The sequence below is a fragment of the Manacus candei genome, unplaced genomic scaffold, assembly GCF_025592945.1.
Source record: "Manacus candei isolate 608988 ecotype Guabito, Panama unplaced genomic scaffold, ASM2559294v1 h1tg000042l, whole genome shotgun sequence".
Lineage (NCBI taxonomy): Eukaryota > Metazoa > Chordata > Aves > Passeriformes > Pipridae > Manacus > Manacus candei.
Window position 1 is genome coordinate 3,731,879 of NW_026138090.1, and position 25,335 is coordinate 3,757,213.

Sequence of the window (25,335 nt, forward strand, 5' to 3'; positions counted from 1 at the left end):
CATCCAGAGCAAAACCTGTGATTTAAACATTTCCCTTGGTCAACTTGTGAATTCATCAACCCGGGAACCCTCATGCTGCTGGTAAAACTCTCTTCAGGGTACGTGTAGAAATAACAGAACATTGATTCTCAAAGACATTTGGTTACTCAAAGCCACAAATCCTTATAGACTCAGGCTTTGTTAGTTCTGGCTTTCACAAAATTATTCACGCTTTCTTGTGGCATTTTATCCATTACACGTGCTGTTCATGGAGGTGCAGCATTAAATGTCATATCTTGCAAATGTAACAGTGACTTGGAAAAGAGCTGTTGTGGGGGGAACCTACCCTACTTACATGGCTGTCGTGTTTGCCCAAGGTTTTTGAACAGCGTTCTTCTTACTGATCCTAGTTTTCACTGTTAAATATGATAGATGTTAATGTAAGTGATTCAATTGTAGTTTATAGCTGGTGTGTTTAACATGCTCTCCTGGCAGCTCAGCAGCCAAAGCAACAGCAATGTCTGGGTTCTCTACTTTTATGTGTGCAGAGTGCTACCCCTCTAATTAATGATCCATGGCAATACACAGTGGGTTTAATTTCAGCCCTTTGGCCTCTGGGATGGTCAGGAACTGGCAGAGATGTACAGAAAGCTCAGTCATTACAGGATTTAGTTTCCCTTATTGTACATCAGCTTCCAAATTTCAATCCTTTGCTTCTTAGAAGAAATATCCAGCTAAAGCCCATGGAATATATAGATTTTTAATATTTTTTTTTTTGCAAATGTTGAAGGGAATATTGTGTATTAAAGCTAGTTCTGGGCCCATGGAACTTGTGCCCTCTGGGTGGCAGTGGGTAGGACATGATGTCTCTGTGCTGGCCAGTGGCAAGGGAGGATTTTAGCATCACTGGAGTGCCATACCACGTACTCGTCACCACTCCAGTGCTGCAGCACTCCCTATTTGGTGTGATGGAAACTCTTGTACAGTGAGGAAATGCTACTCCTGGTCAAGTTGGGTCTTGTTTCGGGGATGTGTTTCAGCTCTTTCAGAGGTGGACGTTTCTGTGTTTCTGAATGCTGTAGCAATCAGGGGGAAATGACAATTCCCCTATCAATGCCCTTGTGCAATGGCTCCACAGCAAGCAAAGGGACCAGTCTGTGCTTGGGGCTCTGCCACAGATCAAACACTCTTTCATCAGCCCTTGTTTGCACAGCTGCCATGCCCAGAAAAGTCACTTGAAGTCCTTGGTTGCACAGCTTAGTTTGCTTCTGTAAGGCTCAGCTAGTAATGTGTTAAAATATTGCTCAAGTGCAACATTGCCTTCATTCATGTTGTTGACACCTTTGTAACACCACAGGGCAGAATCATAGACCTGAAAGGCTGGAGGGGAAGCCTGATAATTTTGGATGGTTGCATCGAGCCCCATGGTTTGTGTCTGTCTGAGGCACAGCATCCAAACCAGGGCTGTTCTGAACATGGGGAACCCATCCTTTATTTTCATGGTTTCCTACCAGGTTAATCCCTCTTCATGTTTTTGTGTATACTTAAATTTCCCTGATTCTCATTCCTGGATTTACTTTCCTCTTTTTTTTTTTCCCCTGGATTGCAGCATCTCATGGGCTTTGTAGGGTGAAGAGACTGGAGTGTAAAAAAGCATTAGCCTCTCTTTATTTATATTTTTATTTCTAGGCATCTTGTTTCTGTCTAATGGCCTCAGAATATTCCTGAAAATGAAAAAAGCAGTGGTGGCTGGAGGTGTCATGTGCCCTTTGTGTCACAGATGGAGGGATTTGTGGGGACACGTCAGGGTGTGGGAGACACAAGCAGCAGGTGGTGTTTGCCAGGAAAGGGGGGGAGCATCAGGAAAAATAGCAAGTGTGATGAAAGGGAGGTTAAAAGGGTGGTAAGGGCAATTTTCCTTAGCTGGATGTTTCCTTGTTCATAACAATTTGAGTAATCTGATCTAATTTGCTTTAACTAAGTCCATGCTTTGATGTTCACTTTCAGGGCTTTTTTTATTTATTTGGAAACAATCAATGGGAACTGCTGTCACCCCAGTGCATGTCCACGTCCCCTCTGCTACAGCCATAATTGTCCCATCATGTACTTCAATGGCATCGATGTGTTGCTTTGTGCAGAGTTAATCCAGTGCATGTTTATCAGTTGCAGTGTGGGAGCTACACGTTGGGAAAAGGGGAGTATGGACAGGGAGGACAGAATGAAGAAAAAGGCTACAAACAAGTGGGGTTAATATTGTTTCTCTGAGATGGGAAGGAGAAGGGGTGGAAATAATATGGCCCACTGGTTAAGATAATACTCTGGGACTGAGGCACCTGGATTCTTGGCCCTTTCTGCTCCCTCCTCTCATGAGAAATCTTCAAGTTTTTCTTCATGGTGCTTCCTCTTTTGTAAAGTGAGAGCAACACCTTTTAAAAAAATTAATCCTGTCAGGTCTCGAGGAGATCAGACAGTCTGGTGAGTATTTCTGCTGGGCGAGCTCACCGGGGAGGCTGCGTGCAGGCATTTGGAGGCTTAGCAGAATGACTCCTCTGAACCTTTGAGATTCACTCAGTGCTCCTGGTGGGGATAAAAGTGGAGTTAATTAACCCATTCTCAAATCCCTCCTGATCTGTGACCATCAAGTAGATGCCACTGCACAGTGCTTTCTTTCCTTGGCTCTCGATGTACCCAAACATCCGTGCAAGCTTGAAGTGTGTGTCTGGCTGTTACCTGCACGTCTGGCACTGCTGATCTGCTTGCACAGGAATGGGACAAATTTGCCCCATCCCCATTAACCTTTGGGGTATCAACAAAACAATGCGATGCTACTACACCCAATTTCCCAAACCCCAGGGTGCTATTAAAATGAGCAGTGTTCAGCCTTAATTATTGTGTATCCAGGCTGTACACGATTGCTTGCTCGTGCTTTAAAGTGAAGAAAGGGCCACACAAATTTCTGTGTGAATTTCTGGAGTGAGAGGCAGAGGAGCTGCAGCTGGGCAGTGACCTCTGCTGGGAAGCCCACAGATGCTCTGGTCCAGCTTCAGTAACACCCCACCCAGCTTCATCTAACCTGTGGGTTTCACCCCAAGAGATTTCCATGTCACTGGGTTTTTTTTATTTTAAATTCCATTTTCCTTTTGATAGCTTACCATTTGAGAGTTCATCCGAGTAGAGAAATGCTGTGCAGGACAAGCGGCTTCATTTGCAGGTGTGAGACGTGCACTTCACCAGGGATATTAAACACTGTGTAACACCACAATTAAGGCCTTGTTGGCCTTGGGGAGGCTGAGAGAAAGTGGAGAAAAATGCCTCCTCTCCATCTCAGCAAGCCCCTTGAGTGCAGCATCCAGCAGCGTGGTGGCTGGTATGCACAGACATCACCTATGAAAGGACATCTTCTTCCAAATGCCTTCATCCCTATGAGACGTTGCCCTCTGTGTACTTTGGGGGTGATTCAGCTTCTTCTGCTGCCGCCTTCTAGTTTATATTTGCTGGATCCCACATGCTCACATCCTGCATCTGATTTCACAGCGGGGCAGATTGGCTCAATACAGAGGACTCTGCAGTGGTGGGACTAAACCTCTTCTCCCCCCCTAGCACTGAGCGAGTTTATCTGCCTTCTGAGAGCACAGTGGTGCAGTGCCCATTTGGTTTGCAAATCAGGAAGGGGAGAGGGTCTCGCCGCAGCCCTCGGCGTGCGGTGTTGCATGTCTGATGAGCTCTCCTCTGGCCTCTGCCTCCCTGGCTGTTTGCTCTGTGGGTAACCCACCCCTTGACCGTGTGTGTCACGGTTAGGGGTTGCTGCGGCTGCCTCAGAGGGCGTTTGGGGAACCTCTGAGGTTCTCAAAAATAGAAATGCAAAGCGTATTTAATATAGGCAAGGTGAAAACCGTACCTCTGAGTTGGGGGCTTTAAGCAGATAGCACTGTGGCAGATTGTTTGTGTTAAACTGCCCTGATTGTGGTGGTAGGAAGAACACAAACGATCATGTAAATGTGCATGTGCGTAAAGGAAAATGGATAAATACATATAATAATTTTCATTAAATGTGACTAATTGCTTGAAATGTCATTTGTAACATACCTTCAGCTAACCTAAACAAGGCAAACCAGCCCTTGCCCTACCTAACCCTTAAGGGACCAGGCACTAGACCTGCACAACAAAATAAACACTTCCTAACACGTGTGCTGTGTAAAGCCAAGTGGGTGGTGTATTGGTTTCCTGTTGCAAATACTAAGAATTTAATTTGCAATACAGTCTACCTGGAAATTTTGCTAAAATATCATGGGATTTTCCAGATATTTAGGTAGAGTGAATAGCCAAGTCATATACTTGTTACTCTAACATCCTGTAGTGCATTATATTTGAGTTTGCTTATTGTTGATGTTAAATTTCCTGTGTGTGAAGGTCATTATATGAATAAGCTTCTGATGACTATGAGTGTAAATTCAGGTCAGTCATAATCTTACCAGTGAATTCAGAGGAAATTAAATTAGTCTGTGTGCTTACAGTAAAGATCCTGCTGGGCACAGGGGATCTTCTGCTCTCAACATCATCACACAGATGTTAGGACACTTGGGACCACTGGAGATAAGGCCCTGATACATGATTAAACATCTTAATTAAGCTACTTGAACCTAGACATAGGTAGAGTTTTGGATTTGCTGACAATGCATGTTTACTTTCTTTCTGAACATGTCCATCTGTTGCTTAGTGAGTGGCCTCTGCTTAGCATTTTCCATCTTTCTCTTAAAATGATTGTCTACAATTGGTGTAATTAATATCCTGCCCCTGGGGTTGTACTGGTAGTCTCCTTAGGGTTTGCACAACCTAAATGTATCCTTTGCGCATTATTTGTAAGCATTTAAGGACCAAACCCAGAGAGGCATTGCTCAGCTGGTTAATTAGATGGGTGCTTGTGGAGATGATTTTTGTCTTTAAAGCTAGTGTTTTGACAAGAGGCTTGGTGGGAATTGTGAGGATGCAGAAAACCCATTGGTTACTTGGAGGTGTTGCACAGAAAGCACCCAGTGCTTAGCAGTGCTGCAGGGAAATTCAGGTGTGAAGACTTGGCTGGACATCAGAGCTGGGTGAATTTGGTGTGAAGGAGTGTGGAGCTGTCATATGGCTGCTGCCTACTTGTGCCAGCTTCTCCACAGAGTCAAATCCCTGCTTTCTCCCTGCCATCCTACACACTGCCTCCATCACTCCCCTACACCCTGCAGCGAAGCTGTCCTGAGAATTTAACCTCCAACCAACCATCTTCATTCATCTGAACTTCTAATGCCTCATATACTTAACCCTTACACATTTTGCCTTTGGAGAGGATTGAAAGAAATCTCTCTGAGTAATAACAGTATTCTGGGCTGTGAAGCACTTCTGGCTGTTTACTTCAGTTGGAAGGACCTTAAATATCACCGAGTTCCAATCCCCCTGCCATGAGCAGGGACACCTTCCAGTCAACCAGGTTGCTCAAAGCTCCATCCAGCCTGGCTTTGAACACTTCCAGGGATGGGGCATTCACAGCTGCTCTGGACAGCCTGTTCCAGTGACTCACTACCCTCGTAGTAAAGAATTTATTCCTAACATCTAATCCAAACCTACCTTCTTTCAATTTGAAGCCATTACCCCTTGTTCTATCACTACATGTCCTTGCAAAAAATTTATGATGGTGAATAAAACACTGACAAGTAGTGCCTAACTAAAAATAGCTTTATGTTTCATAGTCATGTAAAAAAAATTAAAATCAGTATTTCATCTTATCTTATCTTGTGGTTTTTCAGGATCAAACATGAAAACATAGTTGCCCTGGAAGACATCTATGAGAGCCCGAACCATTTATATCTGGTCATGCAGTTGTAAGTACTGAATCTAATGTATTTTTTGTGTCAAAATTGCCACCTCTTCTTGTTCTGGTTTTGTTCTTTAACCCAAAAGATGGGGTACATGAGAGGTATTTGTCTAGTGTGCTACAGACTGCAAAATCCCTGGTGGGTGGTTAAAAATGAATCTCCAGTTGTAACGGGCTGAGTTGTTGTGAAACTGGGAATTAAATTGTTTTGTGATGAGTGTCACCCAAATCAAACCAGAGCAAAGAGGAGATGTTAAAGGGATCTGAACAAGCTTCATATGTATGGAGTTGCCAAGGTTTAGTTCTCTGTGTCCCAACAGGTACCTGCTTTGTACTGTGCCCAAGGTGACCCGAGGTGCCACCATGTGCATGGGTACATGGGTACTGCACTTGAAAGACAGCATCATCCTTAACTCAGCAACAGTGGTAGATCATATCACTATTCCTTGACACACCTCTCTCACCAGAGCCCCTCTTCTTCCTCATTTTCCCCCTCTGGACCTGAGAAAATCAGGATCCCATCACATGCATGATACGCTGTAGCTGACCTGGTCCTCCTGCCACATCAACCTGGCAGGAAGGCAGGGAGGGGCAGGCAGATGCTCATAGTGCTTCTATTTTTACCTCATTCTGAAATCAATTAAAAAACATGATTTGAAGTTAAAATTTCCTCTTACCAGCTCTAGCCTCTCTCTTATTCAATTGTGAGATCACATCAAACAAGATCAGAACAGCTAGACAGGGCAGAACTACAGCTGGGAAGAGCCAGATGTGCCATAGGGAAACCTGACACATCTGATAGAGGCAGTTCTGGGGTTAAATACCCCAGGGAAAGCTGGGGACTGTGCTGGTCCCTGGTCTGTTGGTAACAGTTGTTAGAAGTTGTTCTATTGACAGTGTGGGAAGAATATGGTTTTTGTAGCCCATGTTTTAGTTCAGAGTGCTGTAAAAGAACTTGTATAGGAACATCAGTGTTGTACAAATTCCAACAAACCAGCTGGATTGTGGGAAGTACTAGTTTTGTGATCAGTTGTTTTACAAATCCTTGATTTTGTTTGATCTCTTTAGAAAAAATAAATCGATATTATTCCTTCTTATTAGCTTGTTCATTGTAGTGTAACTTTCACTTTCATAAATTCCTGACATCCAGATCTTTGGTTTATCTGAAATATAGTTCTGTAATCATAGGTGACACTGAATATATATCTTGGTATAAATTTCTGCTTGCTCACAATTCAACACTGACTAGAGAATTATCCCTTCTGTTATAGCTGTGCTTGTAAACCCAGCTAACCAATTTTCCGAGGGCCAAGCATTTAGCTATTCCAGAGGGATACAGATTCGCTGATGCCCACCAGGATAAGATGCCCAGCTGAAACCATCAGCTGGAAACCCATCAGCATGCTTTGGGGTGGCTGCTCTGAGCAATTCCCAGCCTCAACAAAGAGCTGTGCCTTGTGTTACAAGGTAAACCAAGAGCACTGAACTGAATGCAGGGCATAACCTTTCTGCAAGTTCTTGGGAAAGGGCTGTGTTATCCCCTAGTGGAGAGGACAAGAATGCCAGGGACTCACCTCATTGCTTTGGGTGTTGCATGAAGGATGGTGCAACCTCTGCACTGCCTCTGAACTTTCATCAGTAGTTGAGTTTGGGATCAATTGGCATCAACAGCTGGGCAGCAACTCTGCAAAGCCCAGAAGGCTCAAAATCCATTCTGCATGCCTCTTTTCATGGATTCCTGTTTGGGAGAAGGCATGTACGGATAATCTCTGGTTTCCAAGGTAACACCAACTTGTTGATACAATAGCTGTGAACCATTGCACAGCATGAAGTATCTATTTGTTTACATTTCTGCCCTATTTATTATTAGATTCCTTGTGGGTTTTTTATCTTCTCATTTTTGTGTATTTCTCCTAAACAACACAACAGTTGCCTACATTTAAAACTTGGCTTCTGATATGAAGCAGAAAGGGTTCTGATCAAGCAACTTTCATGAAGCAGCATTTAGACTATAAAAAAAGGGTGGGTAAAATCAGGGCCACTCAAAGGTCAGTATCATGGGCACAGCAAATCTCAAATCCATATGCCCTTCTCCCTGGGTCCTCGCTAAGTGAACTCTAGCTAATAGTTTCCAATGGTTATTTTGTGTCATGGACAGCATTTTCATTACCAACCTTTAGAGCACTCCTTGCTATGTTGTGGAAAATCCACATTACAACCCTTGTGCATCTTGCAGCACCTCTGTGGGAGACGGCTTTTGGAGGTAGACCAAACCTCTCTGTTTGTCCTTGGGTACATCTACTTTTCCATGAAAGCCACGCTTGTTAGCAGGCCAACTTGAAGCATAAATATCACACCTCGTTTATTCTGTCAAAGATATGGGCAAGTAAAGGTCTCAGTGTCTGTGCTGGAGTTGGAAGAAAGGGAGGTTAAGAGGCAGCTGTCCGTGTCTACTTGACACTTAATTTGTTCCTGCCAGGGCCCCTGGGAGCTCTTCCCAGGATTACCTAGCTCTCGGTGAATCTGTACTGTGTGTTTCCTGGCATGTCCATGGGGGAGATAAGGACTCTGGCTTTGGTTTCACCACCTTGTTTTCACATACATTGTATACAAGCCATCACAGAACAGTTCAAACTGAGAGGTAAGACAAGGGTACACCAGAAGTTCAGGTTGGAGATCCCCAAATTTGACAACTCAGAATTTCATGTGCTGTCTCAAAGCACTATCCTGTCCCTTAGAAAGGGCTGGACTGTTTTTTTCTTTATTTGTTTTCCAAAAGTGCAAGATATTCCAACCTAGTGCCTCTAATTTTGGCAAGATTGTGGACAATTCCTTGCTGCCTTTCACTCCAAGCAGTATTGCTCAGCTTTGGTATGAGGTGGAGTTAGGGATGCAACTGCAAAGCAGATTACAGATGTAGGACAATCGCTGCCTCTCCTGTGATGATTCTGCTAAAATTTTTCAGGCAATATAGAAAAGTGTTGTAGAACATTTGTCTTATTTCCATGACAATAATGTGCTTTCCAACCAAGAAAACACCTGCTCCTTCCCAATCTTGGATTTCCTATAGTACTGTTAAGACCTACACAGGCAACAAAGACAAAAACTAAAATGAAACTCTGAAAGTTTCATTCCTTCTGAATGCTGAGATTCCCCGGAGGATACTGTAAAAAAACAGGGGGGAAAAAATTGCTTTCAGAAATAGAAGTTTTATGAAACTGTATTTTGGTATAATAATAAGCTCTGTTAATGAGCAGTTACAGGATTTTTAGTTGCTATTGTTGCCACTTGGTAAGAATTACCATACTGTATCTCCTAATCGATCTACCTTATTTCATCTCGTCAGTACAGGGAAAGATCATGATAATCTGTTGTGGTTAGTGTCGTCAGATACTAATGTTTCATTAGCATAATCACCCTCTTTGTGTATTGATGATTCATTTTCTGTGTCCTGGAAAATCTTGCATAAAAATGGATTTACATAAACACATGGAATCATTTGGGTTGGAAAAGACCTTTAAGATCATCTAGTCCAACCATTAACCCAGCACTGCCAAGTCCACCACTAACCATGTCCTCAAGTGCCACATCTACACGTCCTTTAAATACCTCCAGGAATGGTGACTCCAGTACTTCCTTGGGCACCATTTGCCAGTGCTTGACAACTCTTTCGGTGAAGGAATTTTTCCTAATATCCAATCTAAACATCTTTTCCATCTGAGTTTTACGGATCCATTTGCAAACGCTGTTTCTGAAGGTGCTGCCTGGGGAGATCGAAGCAGATTCCCAAGGTTTGACTCTGACTTCATCTGTATTGTTCACCTGCATTGAAGCGTGAAGCAGCAAAGTTTGGTTTCCCAGAGATTTTTCTGTAACCTACACTAGTCAAAGCCACAGGAGCTGGGGCTGCTGCCTCTCCAAAAGGAGAGGGGGAGCACGTTATAAATTGATTAAGACAGTAATTTCATTGTTCTCCTTTATTCGTCCATATTTCCTTAAAATATTTAGAACTTAATATTTTTGCTATATCTACCCTTCTGTCAAAGCTGGTTGAAGTTCATCTAACAGGTCAGAAATTACTAAGGGCTGGAAAGCTGGGATGGAGAGTCAGTGCCTCGCTGCCTTCGGAAAACAGGCTAAAAATGGGTCCAAAAGGCACCTCCAAAACTGACAGACCAGGCTTGGAGAAGCATGCAAGCAATGATCAAACCAGAAGACCCACCTCTGGGTATCACTGCATTTGTTTTTCACAGTCAAGAACGTTGCCAAATGCAGAGGAATTCCTATTAACACTAGGATCTAGTTAAAGAAAGTGAAAACCCTAGTCCCTGTCTGGTATAGCTTTCCACTGCACTGGTGGAGCTGTGCTCCCAAAGAGTACATCTGATCCCCTCAGTAGGATGGCTGCTTTACCCAGATCCTGTTGACTGCTGGTTCTGGTTCTCCAGGGTATTTCTCCTGTGTGATGTCTTCTGAAGCTTTGACATCTCTGCTGCGAACCAATTTTTGGGGTGAGCAGCCTGGTTGACCCAACCCTGAAATGTTTCTCCTTACATTTACAAAAAAACCCAGCCCAAACCAAGCCTGAATCCCTGACCTTGGGGTTTTTCCAGCTTGGTCTCTTAACTCTGTTGAATTATTCAGATGATTTCTTTCACAGAAAAGCTGAGATGACGGAGGCTCCTTCCTGCCGGGTGCAAGTCACGCATGGAGGAGAGCCCTGCCCACAAGTTTGCAGGCTCAGAATCCCATTGTCCCATTCCTGCTGTTTATCAGCTCTCCCCTGCCAGACACAGGTGCCTCATAACCCTGTAACACCTTGGGAGGCAGCTCAAACAGGCAGGTACCCACCGGTGCTAAGATCTGCAGAAGTTTTTATTATTACCAGAACTACGCTGCTTGGGATTTTGCCTTTCAACTCCACATTTTGCTAATAAGTAAGTGGAGTGCTGAGCTGTGATTAAGTGCTGAATTTCCTTTGTTTTTTGAAAACCCAATGCCTGAGCGCACTCCAAGAGCAGCCAAGCATGGACGGGGTATGTAAGTGACATTTCAATGAAAATATTCAGCCTCCAAGAAAAACAACAGACAATGGAGGGAAGTGCCGTGCTTGCCAGGTTCCTTAAGGAGTCCTGCAAGGACTCACTGTGTTACAAAACAGCAATCCCGCACGCCAAGCCGCTATCGCGTCAGGATGCTAATTAAAGCAAAACACAGATCTGCCACACCACATTAGGTTTATTCCCATACTTGGGGGGTGCAAAAGACAGAAGGAACTATCTCTGCCCTCGCAGTGGAATTTATATCACTGAATCATAGAATGGCTTGGTTTGGAAGGGACCTTAACGATCACTTAGTTCCAACCCCCTGCCATGGGCAGTGACGCCTTCCACTAGACCAGGTTGCTTGAAGCCCCATCCAACCAAGTGTTCCCTTGAACACTTCCAGGGATGGAGCATCCACAACTTCTCTGAACAACCCATTCCAGTGCCTCACCAATGAATGATTAAAACGTAGTGTTAGTCATTAAGCAGCAGAAAACACTTTTGTCCAAGCATCTGAGAGAAACCCCTCAGCATCACTTTTCTTTACAGATGGTGTGTTTGTTATCATTATTAGTAATGACAGTAATGGTAACAAGAGAAACACCACCATTAATGAAGAACACTGATGACCGTGTGCCAGGGGATTCAGTTTGTTTCACAGTACAGGATGGAACATCAGCTGCACACCCACACCCACAGACTCTGTCCTTCTTTATTTCCAGTATTCCTGGTTTGGATGAAGTGTCTCAAAAGGCTCAGCCCAAATTAATGCCTGACATCCATTGAAAATACACTGGGTATGTGTCAAAAACCTTGTATCCCATGCTTCATGCACCTCCTCGTGCCCCACAGAAATAAGATGTGTAGTAGATTTATGTGGCAGATGGATCTCATGGGGTTTATTGGCTAGGACACTTAATGGATGGGCCATGGAAAGACCTATTCCCAATTCCTGGTCAAGCAAATACACATGCATTTTATATTAATCAGTTATTGAATAAATTGTTCACTTGGTTTTGGTGGGGCTTTTTGAGCAAGTGCTATGTAAGTAGTACAGCACCAGGGAGGCTAATGCACATCCTCTCAAGCCAGGAAGGAGCCTGAGAGGTGCTAAGGGAGATTTGTTTGGATTTTGACACAACTAAGCAGAGACTTATGGGTTCTAGTTAGGCTTCATTTCCTCACAGCTTATGGAGTGAAACACCAGTGACTTGGGCAAAACAACATTTGTGAGTCTGCAGTGGAACAAGATATGGCAATAACTACACACTGTGTTGAAAAAAATCTTTTGCTGCTTCTGTGGACAAGAGTTTTTTGAACTGAGGGAAGTGTGTTGTATTGAAGGCACAGCTCTCCAGGGATGGATCCAGCTGGTGAATGCAGAAAGCAAAGTGGGACAGCAGCAACAGGGTTGAGCATGTGTGACACGACTGGGAGCATCAGACCATGATCGTGGGAGAAGCACTTAGGAAAATGAATCCTGGGCCCATCACAGCCTTCAGTATGACCATATTGCACACATGGCCCCAAACTGCAGCACTGGGGTGTTGGATTTTGAAATTGCCCTTATTATTTGGGCATGGGCAACACAAGTTTTGCTTCCAACCTATTTCTAGTGCTTAAAGCAGTCAGAGCACATTCTGTCAGTATAGCTACAAAAAATTATGCCTTATCGAAATCTCCGAAGGCATATTGACTAAACAACACAGGCAACCCTGCAAAAAGGCTAAAGGAGTTAATCTCAGTGTACTTTAGTATTTTCCCACTAGAGCTTTGCAAGCTGCTGACCACATCATAAACCTGCTCTTGGCACCATGCCCCTGGGAACTCGGTGGCAGTTATTAATCCAGCATCAATTTCACATCTTTTCCTTTGTGGAAAAAAAGATTATTATATCAGTTGGGTTATGCTGGTTAGTGTTCAATGTGAAGGAATGTCTCCCCTTTTCCAGTTGCTGAGAGGTTGTAAGCAGACTAGGAAAGATTAATGTGGGAGTGGGCAGATTTGTTGGTAACAGATTAATAAATCACAGATTGACCACCAGAATGGCTTTTAGACACCTGTAATTGTTTGGATTGTGTGTGATCCTGAAGTGTGAATGGGCTCATTGGCTAGTCTTAGCTGTCCTCAGCACTTTGATTTTTCTTCTTTTTTTCTGGCTATAGGCAGGACTTTTGGTTACTCCTGGTCCCCATGTCTTTTCCAAACACAGCACCTTTTCCTGGGAATGGCACTGAGCAGCAGTCCTGTTGCTTCCTTGTGCTGTTTTATGTGTAAAGGCTTCAGCTCTGGGTAGCATTTTAGAGTCCCTACAGCAACAGATGAACAGTGAGAATCTTCTTCATCTTGGGGACTACGAAAGACTTTCTCATGACGATTTCCAAACTCACTTACAGTGTTTTGTCACCTTGAACAACTGTCAAAATCCTTGTTCCAAAACTTGCACTTATTATTGTTACCTTAGTCAAAGCATCCCGGTAAGGACTCATTAGCAAGCCAACACTGAGGGTTGGGCTTTTTTCAAAGTGCCATTCTACATCTGATGGAGAGTGATTATCTTTTTTCCTGTAGCCTTGAGAATAAAGAGGTAATGGAGAAACATTTTCTCGTTTTCACTGAACAGAGAGCATTATAATGTTTCCTTTTACAGAAATGTGAACAGCTCAGATGAAAATGGATTTTTTTTCTTTAAGATATCTATTGTTGCAAAGCTGCTGTTGTCAATCAGGAAAACAAGAGTTTTGGCTGAAATTCAAAATAAACCTTGTTCTTATGTATTAATCTTTAAAGTTACAGAAGGAGTTGAAGACCTTGTAATTCTGTTTGTTTTTTTGTGCTAGTGATTACAATGAACAAGTACTTTTGGAGAGTTATTTGATGTAATGTCTGCTCCACAGCAAGGGCCAGTACCAAATTCTTAGGGTAACAGTATGTGCCTTGATTGAGCTTTTTTACAATAGAATTTGGCAGCACCAACTTGAGTTTATTCCTTCAGCCCACCAGCAGTTCCCTCACTAAATCCCCATTGCAGGTGGGCACGGGGGTGTATGTGCCTGTATTGTATAGCTTGGTCTGGTGTAGGCAATTCATGGGGCAGCAATATAAGTCTGCCAGTAATCCTGTATAATATCACTACTTCCCTGAGAGTAGGAGTGAGACTTTTCTCTCCAAACAGCAGGAAGGTGGCTATTTAGAGCCATAACAATTTTCTTTCAATTTTGTTGGCTTTGGATAACCATCTCCTTCCTTTCATGCTTTGCCCAGAAGTTTCATTGCTGGTTACTTGATGTTCATGTAGTCACTGAATGAGTCTTTTAGATTTGGTTCTGCCTCTCTCAGTACCTGATAATTTACACTGTGGTGCACTGAAATCAATTAAATAGCTGGTGTTTAATTCAGGGGGAAGGGACTTTGCAGCAAAGCATATAATAAATGTTAAATCCATATATGCCACAGTGTGAGAATTCATTATGATACAGTAGGATCCCTCTCAGGCACAAGGTGGAGGCATTCTGATTAAATGGTTACACTCGTTTAAACAGAAAAGGACTTTCATAACAACTTGAAAAGCTTTGAAGTGAAATAACATGGTGGCATTGAAGGAAGATGCAGAATTAACGTGGGTGTTCACAAGTCCGTTCTTTTACATGGAAAACAGTATTAAAAGTTTACTTCTGGAGGGAGGTTGTACAGACTGTGGTGAAGAGGACAGTAGGAGGCTGGCGAGTGTTGCATGTCAGTGTGTTCCAGAAGGCATTTAATGAATTTGTGGCAAAAAATTAGACTCAATCTCCCAAACATACTTATAGCTCAGCTCCAACCTCTATTCTAGGTTGTGTAGTCAGGAAGGTTACTCTGGTCAGGAGTCTGTGGTTCTGGAGTCAGTGCTGGGCTAACTTGCAGTTACATTTGCATTGTGTTATCCAGAATCTCACAAATTCTAGAAGAAGAACCCATTAAGCAGGTGAGGATTAAACATTATCACCTCATTCATATTCATGCTGAAAGAAAAGATATTTTGCTTTACATTTTGTCTGTGCTTGTCCCAAAAACTCTACATAGGGCATATTTTTAAAGCCAGGGAGTTTCACAGAGTTTTCTGGGGTTGGGCTGGGGGTGAGGGTCCTAAACAGGATTCTGAAAAACCTAAAATTTTTCTAATGGAAATACAGGTTGGTTTTTGAAATCCTGTTTTGACTTCCTTTTGCAGTATTGTGGTTGCCTCCTCTTACAGAAACTATTTTCACAGGACTGCAGAAGTTCTTGCCATAGTTTTCTGCTTTAAACATTCTCTCTGGAAAATTATTCAGTGGAAAATAAATGTGGAGGATTTTGTGTTTTTCTTTTATTTTCTGAAACAGTGGTTATGTCTGCTGTAGCCAAACTTTTACTTTTTTAAGAATTTTATAGAAAAAGAAAATACTGTTGCTGGTGGAGCTTTTCTTTGATGCATTTATAGAACATGTGCTCATTTCATTCTGATTCATGCCACATGGCTATATCTTAGCCTATAAAGGCCATTTTTTTCTCTTAAATTGGAGGGAAAGGGTGTTCAGAGACCAAAATACTTATGTCATCTTTTCTCTTCTCCAAGACAAAATTCCTTTTTGGGGCTGCATGATCCTGGCTTAGCTGTAAAAGGCTTTCTCTACTAGTTCTGAAGATGTTTTGGAGGAGTTTGTTCTGTCTGATTATTCCATTGATTAGGAGCATTTAACCACTGTGTAATTTTATTTAATTCATCTCTAATTGATGATACTCTAAGGAGCACTGATATTCTTGAGTGAGACATAGTGGAGCCTTATATGTCCATGTGTCCCTGAGGAAGAAGATACCATACTCCAAAGTGCATTGTAGTGAAAGAGTGAGAAATACAATTTGAAATCCACATTTTAAGACCTACATTAACATAGAGGCAGCATTACTAAAACTTGGTCTCAGCATTCTTAATATTAAAAATCAGGTAGAAAATTAAAATTCATGCAATTATTTTTGTCTGCCTTAGGGATTTTGCCATTAAAACTCTGCCATGACTCTCCTACAGAAAAAGGGTTATTCCTTTAGGAGAAACAGAGCCAAGCATCCATCCCGCCATCACTATGAAGTTCCTTGTTGTGATGGTGGTGTTAGATACATTCAGTCCTAAAGTTCCTGATCACCCTGCTGCAAAATGTTACCCAGTGCCATAGGACAGGAGAAGTGTAACCCTAATTAAGTGATACTGAGCAGAGAAGAAGGAAATTGCCTCTCTCTGGTTGCTCACCAGTCTTATCTGCAGAAATATTTCTCTCACTGCAGCCCAGGATCTTTCACAGAGATTAAGGTTTGTTTCCCTGTAAGGATGGGGCAGGACCATTTGCAGAAAGTGCTTCTGACATTTTGCTTTTCGGGGCTGAAAACTCTCTGCCAGAAGCTTTTAAATTTGCTCTTTTCAGCTGGATTTGCTGTATAGAGGTCTTGCTTCCCATTGGTGCTGTCTTGCCTTATTTGAAGGGTGGCAAGGGAAATGTAGGTTAGTTCTCTGTCACTGGCGATTGGGTCACCACATCAAATGTATTTTTAAAAGCAAATTTCCTGGGAAAAGGCATTTTATCTTGCACTCTCTTCCCTCCACAGATAACGTGTTTGCAGTTGGGAGTCCCTTTCCTCGCTATTGATATGTGACCACTGTCAGGAGAGCCACAGTAGCTTCTAGAAACAGCATATGGGAACATTTTGGGGAAAGACCATTCTGATGTGTCTGGCATTTACTTTTTAACGGAGCAGGAGTGAGGAGTGCTGCCTGAGGGCAGGGCTGCTGCCAGGAGCAATTCACACCAGGCTGGAGAGAGGTGCTTTTGAACAGTCCCCCCTTTAATCCTGGTCTCACCTGAGCTGAATTAACTCAAGAAATTTGCTACTGCAGTCGTGGCTGTGTATGTCCAAAAGTTTAAAGCAAAAAGGCAACTTTTTGCATAACATCAAAGGCAAAAAGCGAAGTGGGGAGGAAAAGAAAAATAAAAAACCAACTTGTATAGCTGCTGTCTGTGTGCTCAGCTGAAGGTCTAGACCTTCCCTTTGGCCTGAATATTCTTTTCCCTGGAATATGCTGTGAAATGTGACCACATGATACTCATATAATAGATTTTCACCTGTGGCTGAGCTTTCCTGAGCACATGGCTGTTCTCAGCCTGCTCCACTTGTGTGTATCTGCATCCAAGGGGTTTTCCCTGCCCAAGGGGTTTTGCTTCAAATTTCCCTTGTCACACAGGTGGACCTACTGCTCTCCAAAACTGCAGCAGCATGGTGTTCCAGAGACATCCCAGACGGGACTGCACTTGTTACTCATTTCATATTCTGCTGTGGGTCACCTAAGGCCAGTCTGCACGTTACAACCCCTTGGATGCAGGCAGGAGGCAGGTGCCAGGTGTATTTTATTGCTTTGTTGCTTGTGCTGGTGTGTGACAGCCTCTGGCAAGGCAAATGACATAATGGTGTGCTTCTGCTGTCGTGAGGGGCCACTGCAAACACCCCTCTTCTGTTAATGAGTCAGAAGGGTTGTCCAGCTCTAAATTTGGGTACACGGCTGCTGGCACAGCCCCTGGAGTCAGGGACTCCTGCTGCAACCGCAGGGACAGTGGCAGAGGAGACAAGCTCATGGCTCAAAAGAGGCAGAGGGGAAAGAAGAAGCTGAACCATATGGTAGAAAAAGTAGAAACAGACACAGCATCTCAGTGGTAGGTGCTCATTAGGCTGTCCCTGATGTGCTGGGAAGACTGAGTGTATCCTGCTAGAGGAACTGTAATATTCTTCTGTAAGCTAAAAAATGTATCAGTGAAGAGTGCATAAAGGATAGGTCTTTTTATCTATGGAAAAGTATTCTATTCTATCCTGTTTACCAACAATGTGTAACAGGAACCAGGGGCTGCTGCTCTCAAGAGTCTTGTGAGGGTGTTTTGTGGTTAGAGCACATGGATCTTAAAATCTAGAGTTCTTGTCTTACTCTGTCATTGATTTACATTGTGGTCTCAGATCACTTTGTCTTCTAATTTCCCTGCCCACAGAAAGAGAATACTTTCCTAATTAATTCTGGGTAAGATTAATTGGGGGGGTTTTGTTTTGGTTTTGTGTTTTTTTCTTGAGTCAGTGTTGCACTTCAAGGACTAAGTTGTTAAGAGAAATTAGAGTACTGGAATCTGGCCTCTGACTTTGTCCACTGAGGAGTACTGTGGTCCATCTGTGAATGAGTAAAAGTGAATGGGTTTGTTTGCTGGGACTTATTGACTATTTTGAAAAACATATTCAGGCATGCTTTGACCCCCTCCAGTGTTTCCCTGGGTACTCCGTGCTCTGCAGTAGCTGTGCAGTTGCTTTATTCCTCCTTCCCATCCATGTCTGTGCAGAAACCTCTGGAGAACATAACCCAGGCTGTGTGGTGACTCAGTGTAACAGCATGACCAGCGATGGCCATCATTGCATAGATTTATTTATCCTTGTGACGTAGATATGTGGAAATCTAAAGCAACAGACATATGACATCCAAAGTTAAAAATCCACTTACATAAAGCCAGGATTTCACCTACTGTGCACAGATGTGGGTGTACCCAAATGCATCACACTGGCGATGGAAGGGAACAAAAAGAGTCATCAATTAAAATTTGGTAAGAGAGAGCTATAAAGCAGAAGTTTAAACCCAAGCTGGATAGAAACTGAACAGCAGGATCCTGAATTTTAATATCCATTTCTTTATGCTGCAGGTAGGTGGAAGTGGTTATTGCAAATAGGGGGATGTAGGAGCAAAGTGCCAAAGCACATGGTACAGCAGGCTGGCTCCGTCACCTCCCTCAACTTTGGGGACTGTGATTCGTGCTCCCCCTGTGCAGTGGGAGTGCAGTGTGACTGGATCTTTGTGGAGGCAAGGTGATTTGGGAGTCCCCAGTGTGCCCAGGTCCCCACTAGGTTGAAAAGAAAGTCACATTTATGCCTTTTCCCCAAGTCTCCCTTGTTCACATGCAAAGGAGCGAGCTCAAAGTGCTCATTGTCCCAGGATACGTTACAATAGCGAGTAAGAAAACTAGTTACCAGCCCAACGTTTGAAATACTTATTGTGCTCAAAAATGAACACCAGAAAGGGCCTTTGGAGGAGAATTCTTGGGGGCATGAGATTAGACTTCATATATAAGCCTTCTGTGTGCAGGCACTGGTCAGGAGAATGGCTGGCTCAGCGTGAACCAGGGGAGCGTGCCAATAGCCCTGATAGCGTGGGCAGTTCTGGGGCAGTGCCCTATTTCTGTTCAGGGACAGACCAGGCACAGCTACCATGTCTCTGCTCCTCCTTTGGGAGGTGGAAATAACAGCCCTTTCCACCCCATGTGGATGCTGTGAGCATAAACGTGTTAAACTCTGTGCCTTTTTGAGATAATAATATCAGTTTAGGCGTGTAAGTGCCTCAGACAAATATATTGTACAAACACCAAGTGGATTAAAGTATGACTTTTGGCACAGTGATATTGCTTAAAGACTAGTTCAGTTCCATTTCAAAGGATTTCTCAAAATAAATAGTTTGAATCCTGCCCCCTCTCTGCAAAAATATGGTCAGTGTCAGCAAAAAGAAAAGAATTAAAAAAGAAAAACAAAGCATCTGAAAGAATTCTCCTGGTTTGACTTTTTAGATTTCACAGTGGAACACGTCAGTTCATCCATTAAGTGTTGTTCTGGCACTGGTACTGGTCTCCATCACCCTGTGGCACAACTCACTGCAGAGCTTCTTCCTGGCATACTCTTTTCAGAGCTTTCTGGCACAATTTAAACTTCAGCCTGTCCACGGTCTCACCACTTGCATGAACACGAGGGTCTTAGAAATAGTTTGCAGAATTACATTCTAACATCTAATTCCCACCTGGGGATGCCAGCCCTTATTTAGCCACAGGTACCTTTGCATGGTGATTTGGCCTCTCCCAAATGCAGGACAAGGAGAAGAACAAATGGGAGAAGGAAGCAGAGCTAGCTGCAGGAGACCTGACTTGAGGTTTGAGACACTCTCTTGTGTACCCTCAGCCATGCATACACCACACCATGTGGCTGTTAATGCAAAATTTACTTCCTTGCTATTTACTTAATCTATAGCCTCTTGGTAATAAATTATATTCATTGCCTCCAGGTCCTATTCTTGTTCCTGTTCCTGATGAATAGTTATTTGCAAGGCAAAGGAAATATATACTGTTTTTATTCTATTTGGGCTTTGAATGCATAAAATAGTCCTTTTTTTCAGTCTGAACATGCAAGTGCCCTTTAGAATGTGAATATTAGCATTGTGTTCAGAAAACATACTTTCTTTCCAAAGCGTTACTTCTCATGTCATGACCCATTTTAGAAAATTCAACATTCTTTATGTTTTTCAGAGAAATTCCTAAACAAAAAGGTATCCTACTTTCTTTCATATTAAATTCTCGCTCAGTAGATAGCATCAGATTCCAGAGCATCATAGTCTTCTACAAGTAAGTTGTGAAGCCTTTGCCCTGTAGAACTTGTTGGTACAGAGAGGTGAAAAGCAAATACAATTGCTTGTAAGCTTTTACTTCTGGCAATATGTTCAGAATGTCTTTTAAAAATTCTAAAATTATATTTTCTGATAAATCATAGAATTGCAGAAGGATTTGAATCAAAAGATCATTTTAAGGATCATCTAGTCCAACTCCCTCTGCCACTGAGCAGGCATGTTTCACTGGATCAAGTTGCTCAAACCTCCATCCAACCTGATCTTGAACACTTCCAGGGTGGGACATTCACAGCTTATCTCCAGCTCTCTTGGAAACCCCCTTTAGGTACTGAAAGGCTGATATAAGTTCTCCCTGGAACCTTTTCTTCTTCTGACTGAACATCCCCAACTCTCTCACTGTGTCTTCACAGGAGAGGTGTTCCAGCCCTCTGATCAGTTTTGTGACCCTACTCTGGACCCACTCTAACAGGTCCATGTCTTTTTTGTACTGAGGACTCCAGAGCTGGACACAGTCCTACAGGTGCTCTCTCATGAGAGCAGAGAAGAGGGGCTGAATCCCCTCCCTCGACCTCACAGTCCTTCTGATGCAGCCAAGAATAGACTTGGCTTTCTGCAATGTGAGCACACATTGCCAGGTCCTGTCCAGTTTCTTATCCACAGATATTCCCAAGTCCATTTGTGTCAATGAGCAACAGCTCCAGTAACACTTCTCCTCTGGTTGGACTGTCTGTGGCCTTGATTAAAAATTTATCCTCAACATGCTCCAAGAGTCTTCTGGACTGTTTACAGCTTTCTGGCTGCTTTTGCAGCAAATGTCAGGGTGGTTTAAGTCCCCTGGCAGGATCAGAACCTGCAGCCATGGTACATCCAGTAGCTGAAACAAGGACACTTCACCAACATCCTCCTCTTGATGGAGTGGTCTGTAGTAAACACCAGCCATGAGGTTTCCTTGGTTGGCTTGGCCTGCTCATCACTGTTTTTCAAAGACAGCTCTGTGCAGCCACTCAATTTATTTTTTTTTTTTACATAGAGGACAACACCACTGCCTCTCCTTCTTTGCCTGTTTACATATAAATAAATAACTGATAATAAAATTTGTCATAAAAATGTCCTATTTTGGACACAAAGAACCAAAGTTTAACCAGCACCAGCAGCTAAATTTGACACAATGAGACTTGTCCAAAGTTCTGTCACCAGTTGTTTCCTTTACTGGAGTGAAGCCTTTGCACCTTGGCTGGGATCTGTCTGTTCTTGGAGTTCCTCTGACATACATGACATCTACAAGTTTTCCCTTTTAGGCCCAGTCTCCTAATTACATGTCTGGCTCCCACAGAGAGGGAAGGAGATGGTGTCAGGCCTTGCAGGGCATTCCAGCCAGGCTTCTGCAGATGAATCATCTGAAGGATTGTTTTTGAAAGACTGGGCTCTTGCATTTGATTCACTCTCCTTGGCGAGCTGAAAATAGCCTGCATTGTTCTCATAATCCTTAGCAACTTGAAAACTGCCATAAATTGAATACATTTTAATCTTTACCTACAGCGAGAAAAGAAGCTAATTCAGTTATTCCTGCAGTTCCTTAGCTAATGCTAATTAACTGGTGGCTTTGTATTTTTCCAGCAGTTTTCTAAACATTTCCATTATTATTTCAATGAGCCCTTTACAAATCTGAGACACAGTGAATAGATGTATTTCTCCTGTGTGCATTGGTAAGTCCAAGCGACATGCTAGAATATAACTGTCCAAGAAAGAAAGACCCACTCCCACAAACTCATAAACCATAGATTATCAAGATTCATAATCCTCTGGATATGATTTCTGCAGGGAAGTTGTTTACAGTCGTGTTATAGAACAAAAATAAATTAAGGTGATGTTGAGAAGTGATACCACACGTTGGTGGAGTTGTAGGGTACATGCAGGACAGAGACTGTAGACCCACCAGATGTAAAAATTATGCCCAAAACTGATCTGGAGGATTGTGATTTTTATCTTTGGCTATTTTGAGTACTATTTTGAGCTGCACTTGCTTTATTTCCCCTGAAATATACTTCTCAGTTGGGTTGCAAGTAATTTTGTGAATTACTTAAGTGTGGTCAGATAAATTTTTGAAAGCCCTAGGGGGGGTAACTTCAGTCTCATAATATTTGCTTAAAGGCTTAAGTGTTGTAGTGCACTTAGGAAGATCATATCTCAAATGACTGGCACGAGTGACCACACATGTTGTGCAATGCAGAGGAAGCACCACGTATGTGTCTGCATAAGGGTAAATTCTGCCCTCCAAAACTTGGGAATGGTTGTTCTGCATGGCTGTTCTCTGGCTACAGTGATCCAGTGCTTACCACCAGTTTGAAAAGGGGTATCTTGAAACCACACTTACCCAGTGATTTCTGCCATAACCTGGCTCTCCTATCAAAATTTTGCATTAAGCAACAGACTGATGAAAACTAACAACCACCAAGCCATCTGGGACCGTTAGATAATCTCATTTCACATTCAGTAAGGAATACCCTCCTCCTTTTGCTGTACAAACCAAATGCCTCAAAGGGATCTTCAAGGACTGTGTGGAGAAATGTGACGACCCACGAGACTGGAAGCAAGACAGGACTAGTGGGATGAAGGTGGTGGTGAGCAGCACTGATCTGCTTTCTGTGCAAGGAGTAGGTGTCAGCTCTGACACTGCCTGGGGCTTTCTCAACCCTGGAGAATGAAGAGACTGTGTGTCCATGCTCACATCTAGGGGCACAACATACTGTGGCTGAATTCAGCTAGAATTTTTCTTCTAACTTTGATAGAATCAGTCCCATAGGTCAAAGATTAGGTTTTGCCTCTGGATAGAAATGTAATAGTTGGGAAAAAAAAAATCATCATTGCATGAGATGGTAGAGTGCTTGTGATAAGACAAGGAAGTAAAAACTACCTTGGCAAACAAAATTCCCAGGTAAAATAGCTAGAGGAAGGGTGGGAGTGGACCAAACCTGCTGCTTACAGCAAAGAACTTTTTCCAGTTCTAGCTGGCTTAGGTTTGCTGCTTGGCTTTTCCCAGTTCAGAGGGTCTCACAGCACAAGAAGGACCATGTTGCAGTCCATTTGCATAGGATGGCACTAAGAGAGTGAATGACCCTGTGACCCCATGACCCTGTGACCAGTATGGGAAGCCGGGCGGTGTTGGAGAGAGACGTAGTTGGCTGAGTTGTAGTGGATCCAAAACAGAGCCAGGGTGTGACCTAGGAGGGGATCCTGGAACCTCAGGCATTAGGTGCTTAAGCTCATTTCCTGGTCCTTATTTAGTTGACGTTTTCAGATGTGTCCTACATCTCCCTCGAAGAAGAAGGAGATCCCTAAGTCCTGAAACTGGATCTGCATGGTCAGATTCTCAAGTAAATCCACAACTTCCATGAGATAACCTGCATGTCTCCTGTCCCAGCCAGTTTCAGGATTGGGGAGGGGGGTCTTAGGGTTGGACTTGATGTTTCTGGTCCTGGTGACTGGGCTGGTTGCTTCCACACCAGGGCAGAGAGGACATTGCCAATCCCAACTTAAGCGTAGCAGCTGGTGGGTAGGAGTCAGTGCTAAGGCAGCATCCTGTGCTTCCCTGGTGGTGTGAAGAGCTGCTCAGTGGTGAGGGAGGGGAGGAGGGAGTATGTTGGGAGGAAGCTGTCACGGATCTGCCTCTCATTGCTGCTTGCAGTCCTACGCTGGCTGAGTCAGAGCTGGCGGGAAAGGCGAGACACGCAGGTGGTCTCTGGGAAAAGTCCACACTCAAAAACAGATTTGTGAGGAGGAGAGAACCAACAGGACCCCCAGTCTAAGGTCTGCAAACCTGAAGGGCTGTGCCTGGTGTTACAGAGTGGATGAGGATGAGGAAGACCATGTTGAAAGGCTGTAGTGTGCAGGTGTTGCTGTCTCACACCCCTGAACCGTGAATTTGTCATCGTGGTTGGCTCTTGGGAGGCTCAGCCTTCAGCATGGATCAAACCACTACGTTCAAGCTGCTGAGAGCAAATCAGCAAGAATGGTGCAATCTCCAACACAGCATCCAAGCAGTTTCCCTTCCTTTCTGCCCTTCAGCCCTTGCGTTGTGGGCTCGCTGGCACTTGCACGGCCATCCCAGCACTCAAACACTGTTCTGATCAATAACACTTTCAAAACGTTCTGCAGTAGCTACTTATCATGTTTTATGTCGTTCTCATTCAGATGGGCAAAGCCAAACAGGGTGAACTTTGAAATAAAGTTAATGTTCGGCAATAATCCAGGGAAGAATTAGCAAACACTTCAAAGCTAAATTTTCCAAGATAGCATGTCAAGCCATTGAATTTCAGTTCAGCAGCATGCCAAAATATCTCAAGATGTCTCTCATGATGTATTTCATTGTTTCTTATAATTTGAGTAGTAGGAAAATGATTAAAAATAAGAGTACATCCTTCTGTTTCTTTTTGATTCACTGTCTGAAGTTTCAAGATGTTTAAAAGGTATTTATACTCATACATTTAAGCTTCTGCAGTCATTTGTTTTACTATGCAGTTTGAAAGTGATTCTGTTCAGCAATTAAGGTCTAAACTAAATCGTCAAACACACCAAAGGACGTTTGCATATGTTACTTACGGCATCCATTTCAAGCTGATTTCCCAGAGAGAAACATGGGTCTTTCTGTTCCTTCCCCACATATTTCCTAATGGTTTTTGAACCATTGGCTAATTAGAGATGTACCTTTTGGAGAAGTAGAGTTCTTGGATGTAAGTGGATCTCTATGCATTTTCTGACGGTATCTCTCTGCTAAAGAAAGATCCTACGAGTGCCTTCGACAGAAGGAAATACGTATTCTGGTGAGGTTTGAAAGCAGTAGCATGTGCTCCATAAACAGCTCAGTGTTTCCCAGTGACTGAAACAGAGAGGTGTTTCCTTTTCCAAGTATAGAGTGGTTATTTTGAGGGCTTGACAGGGGAATGTAGAGTTTCATGCATCACCCACAATATTTGAAAAAG

General features: G+C 43.2%; 1 protein-coding gene across 3 annotated transcripts in view; it reads left to right on the plus strand.

Moving 5' to 3' along the window:
- The window catches only part of CAMK1D (calcium/calmodulin dependent protein kinase ID), a 216,708-nt gene that overhangs the window by 123,755 nt on the left and 67,618 nt on the right, over positions 1–25,335 (plus strand). For all 3 annotated transcript variants that reach the window (XM_051795201.1, XM_051795202.1, XM_051795203.1), the window contains exon 3: positions 5,766–5,840. In XM_051795201.1, the coding sequence (XP_051651161.1) occupies positions 5,766–5,840 (75 nt within the window). The remainder of the gene's footprint in view (positions 1–5,765; positions 5,841–25,335) is intronic.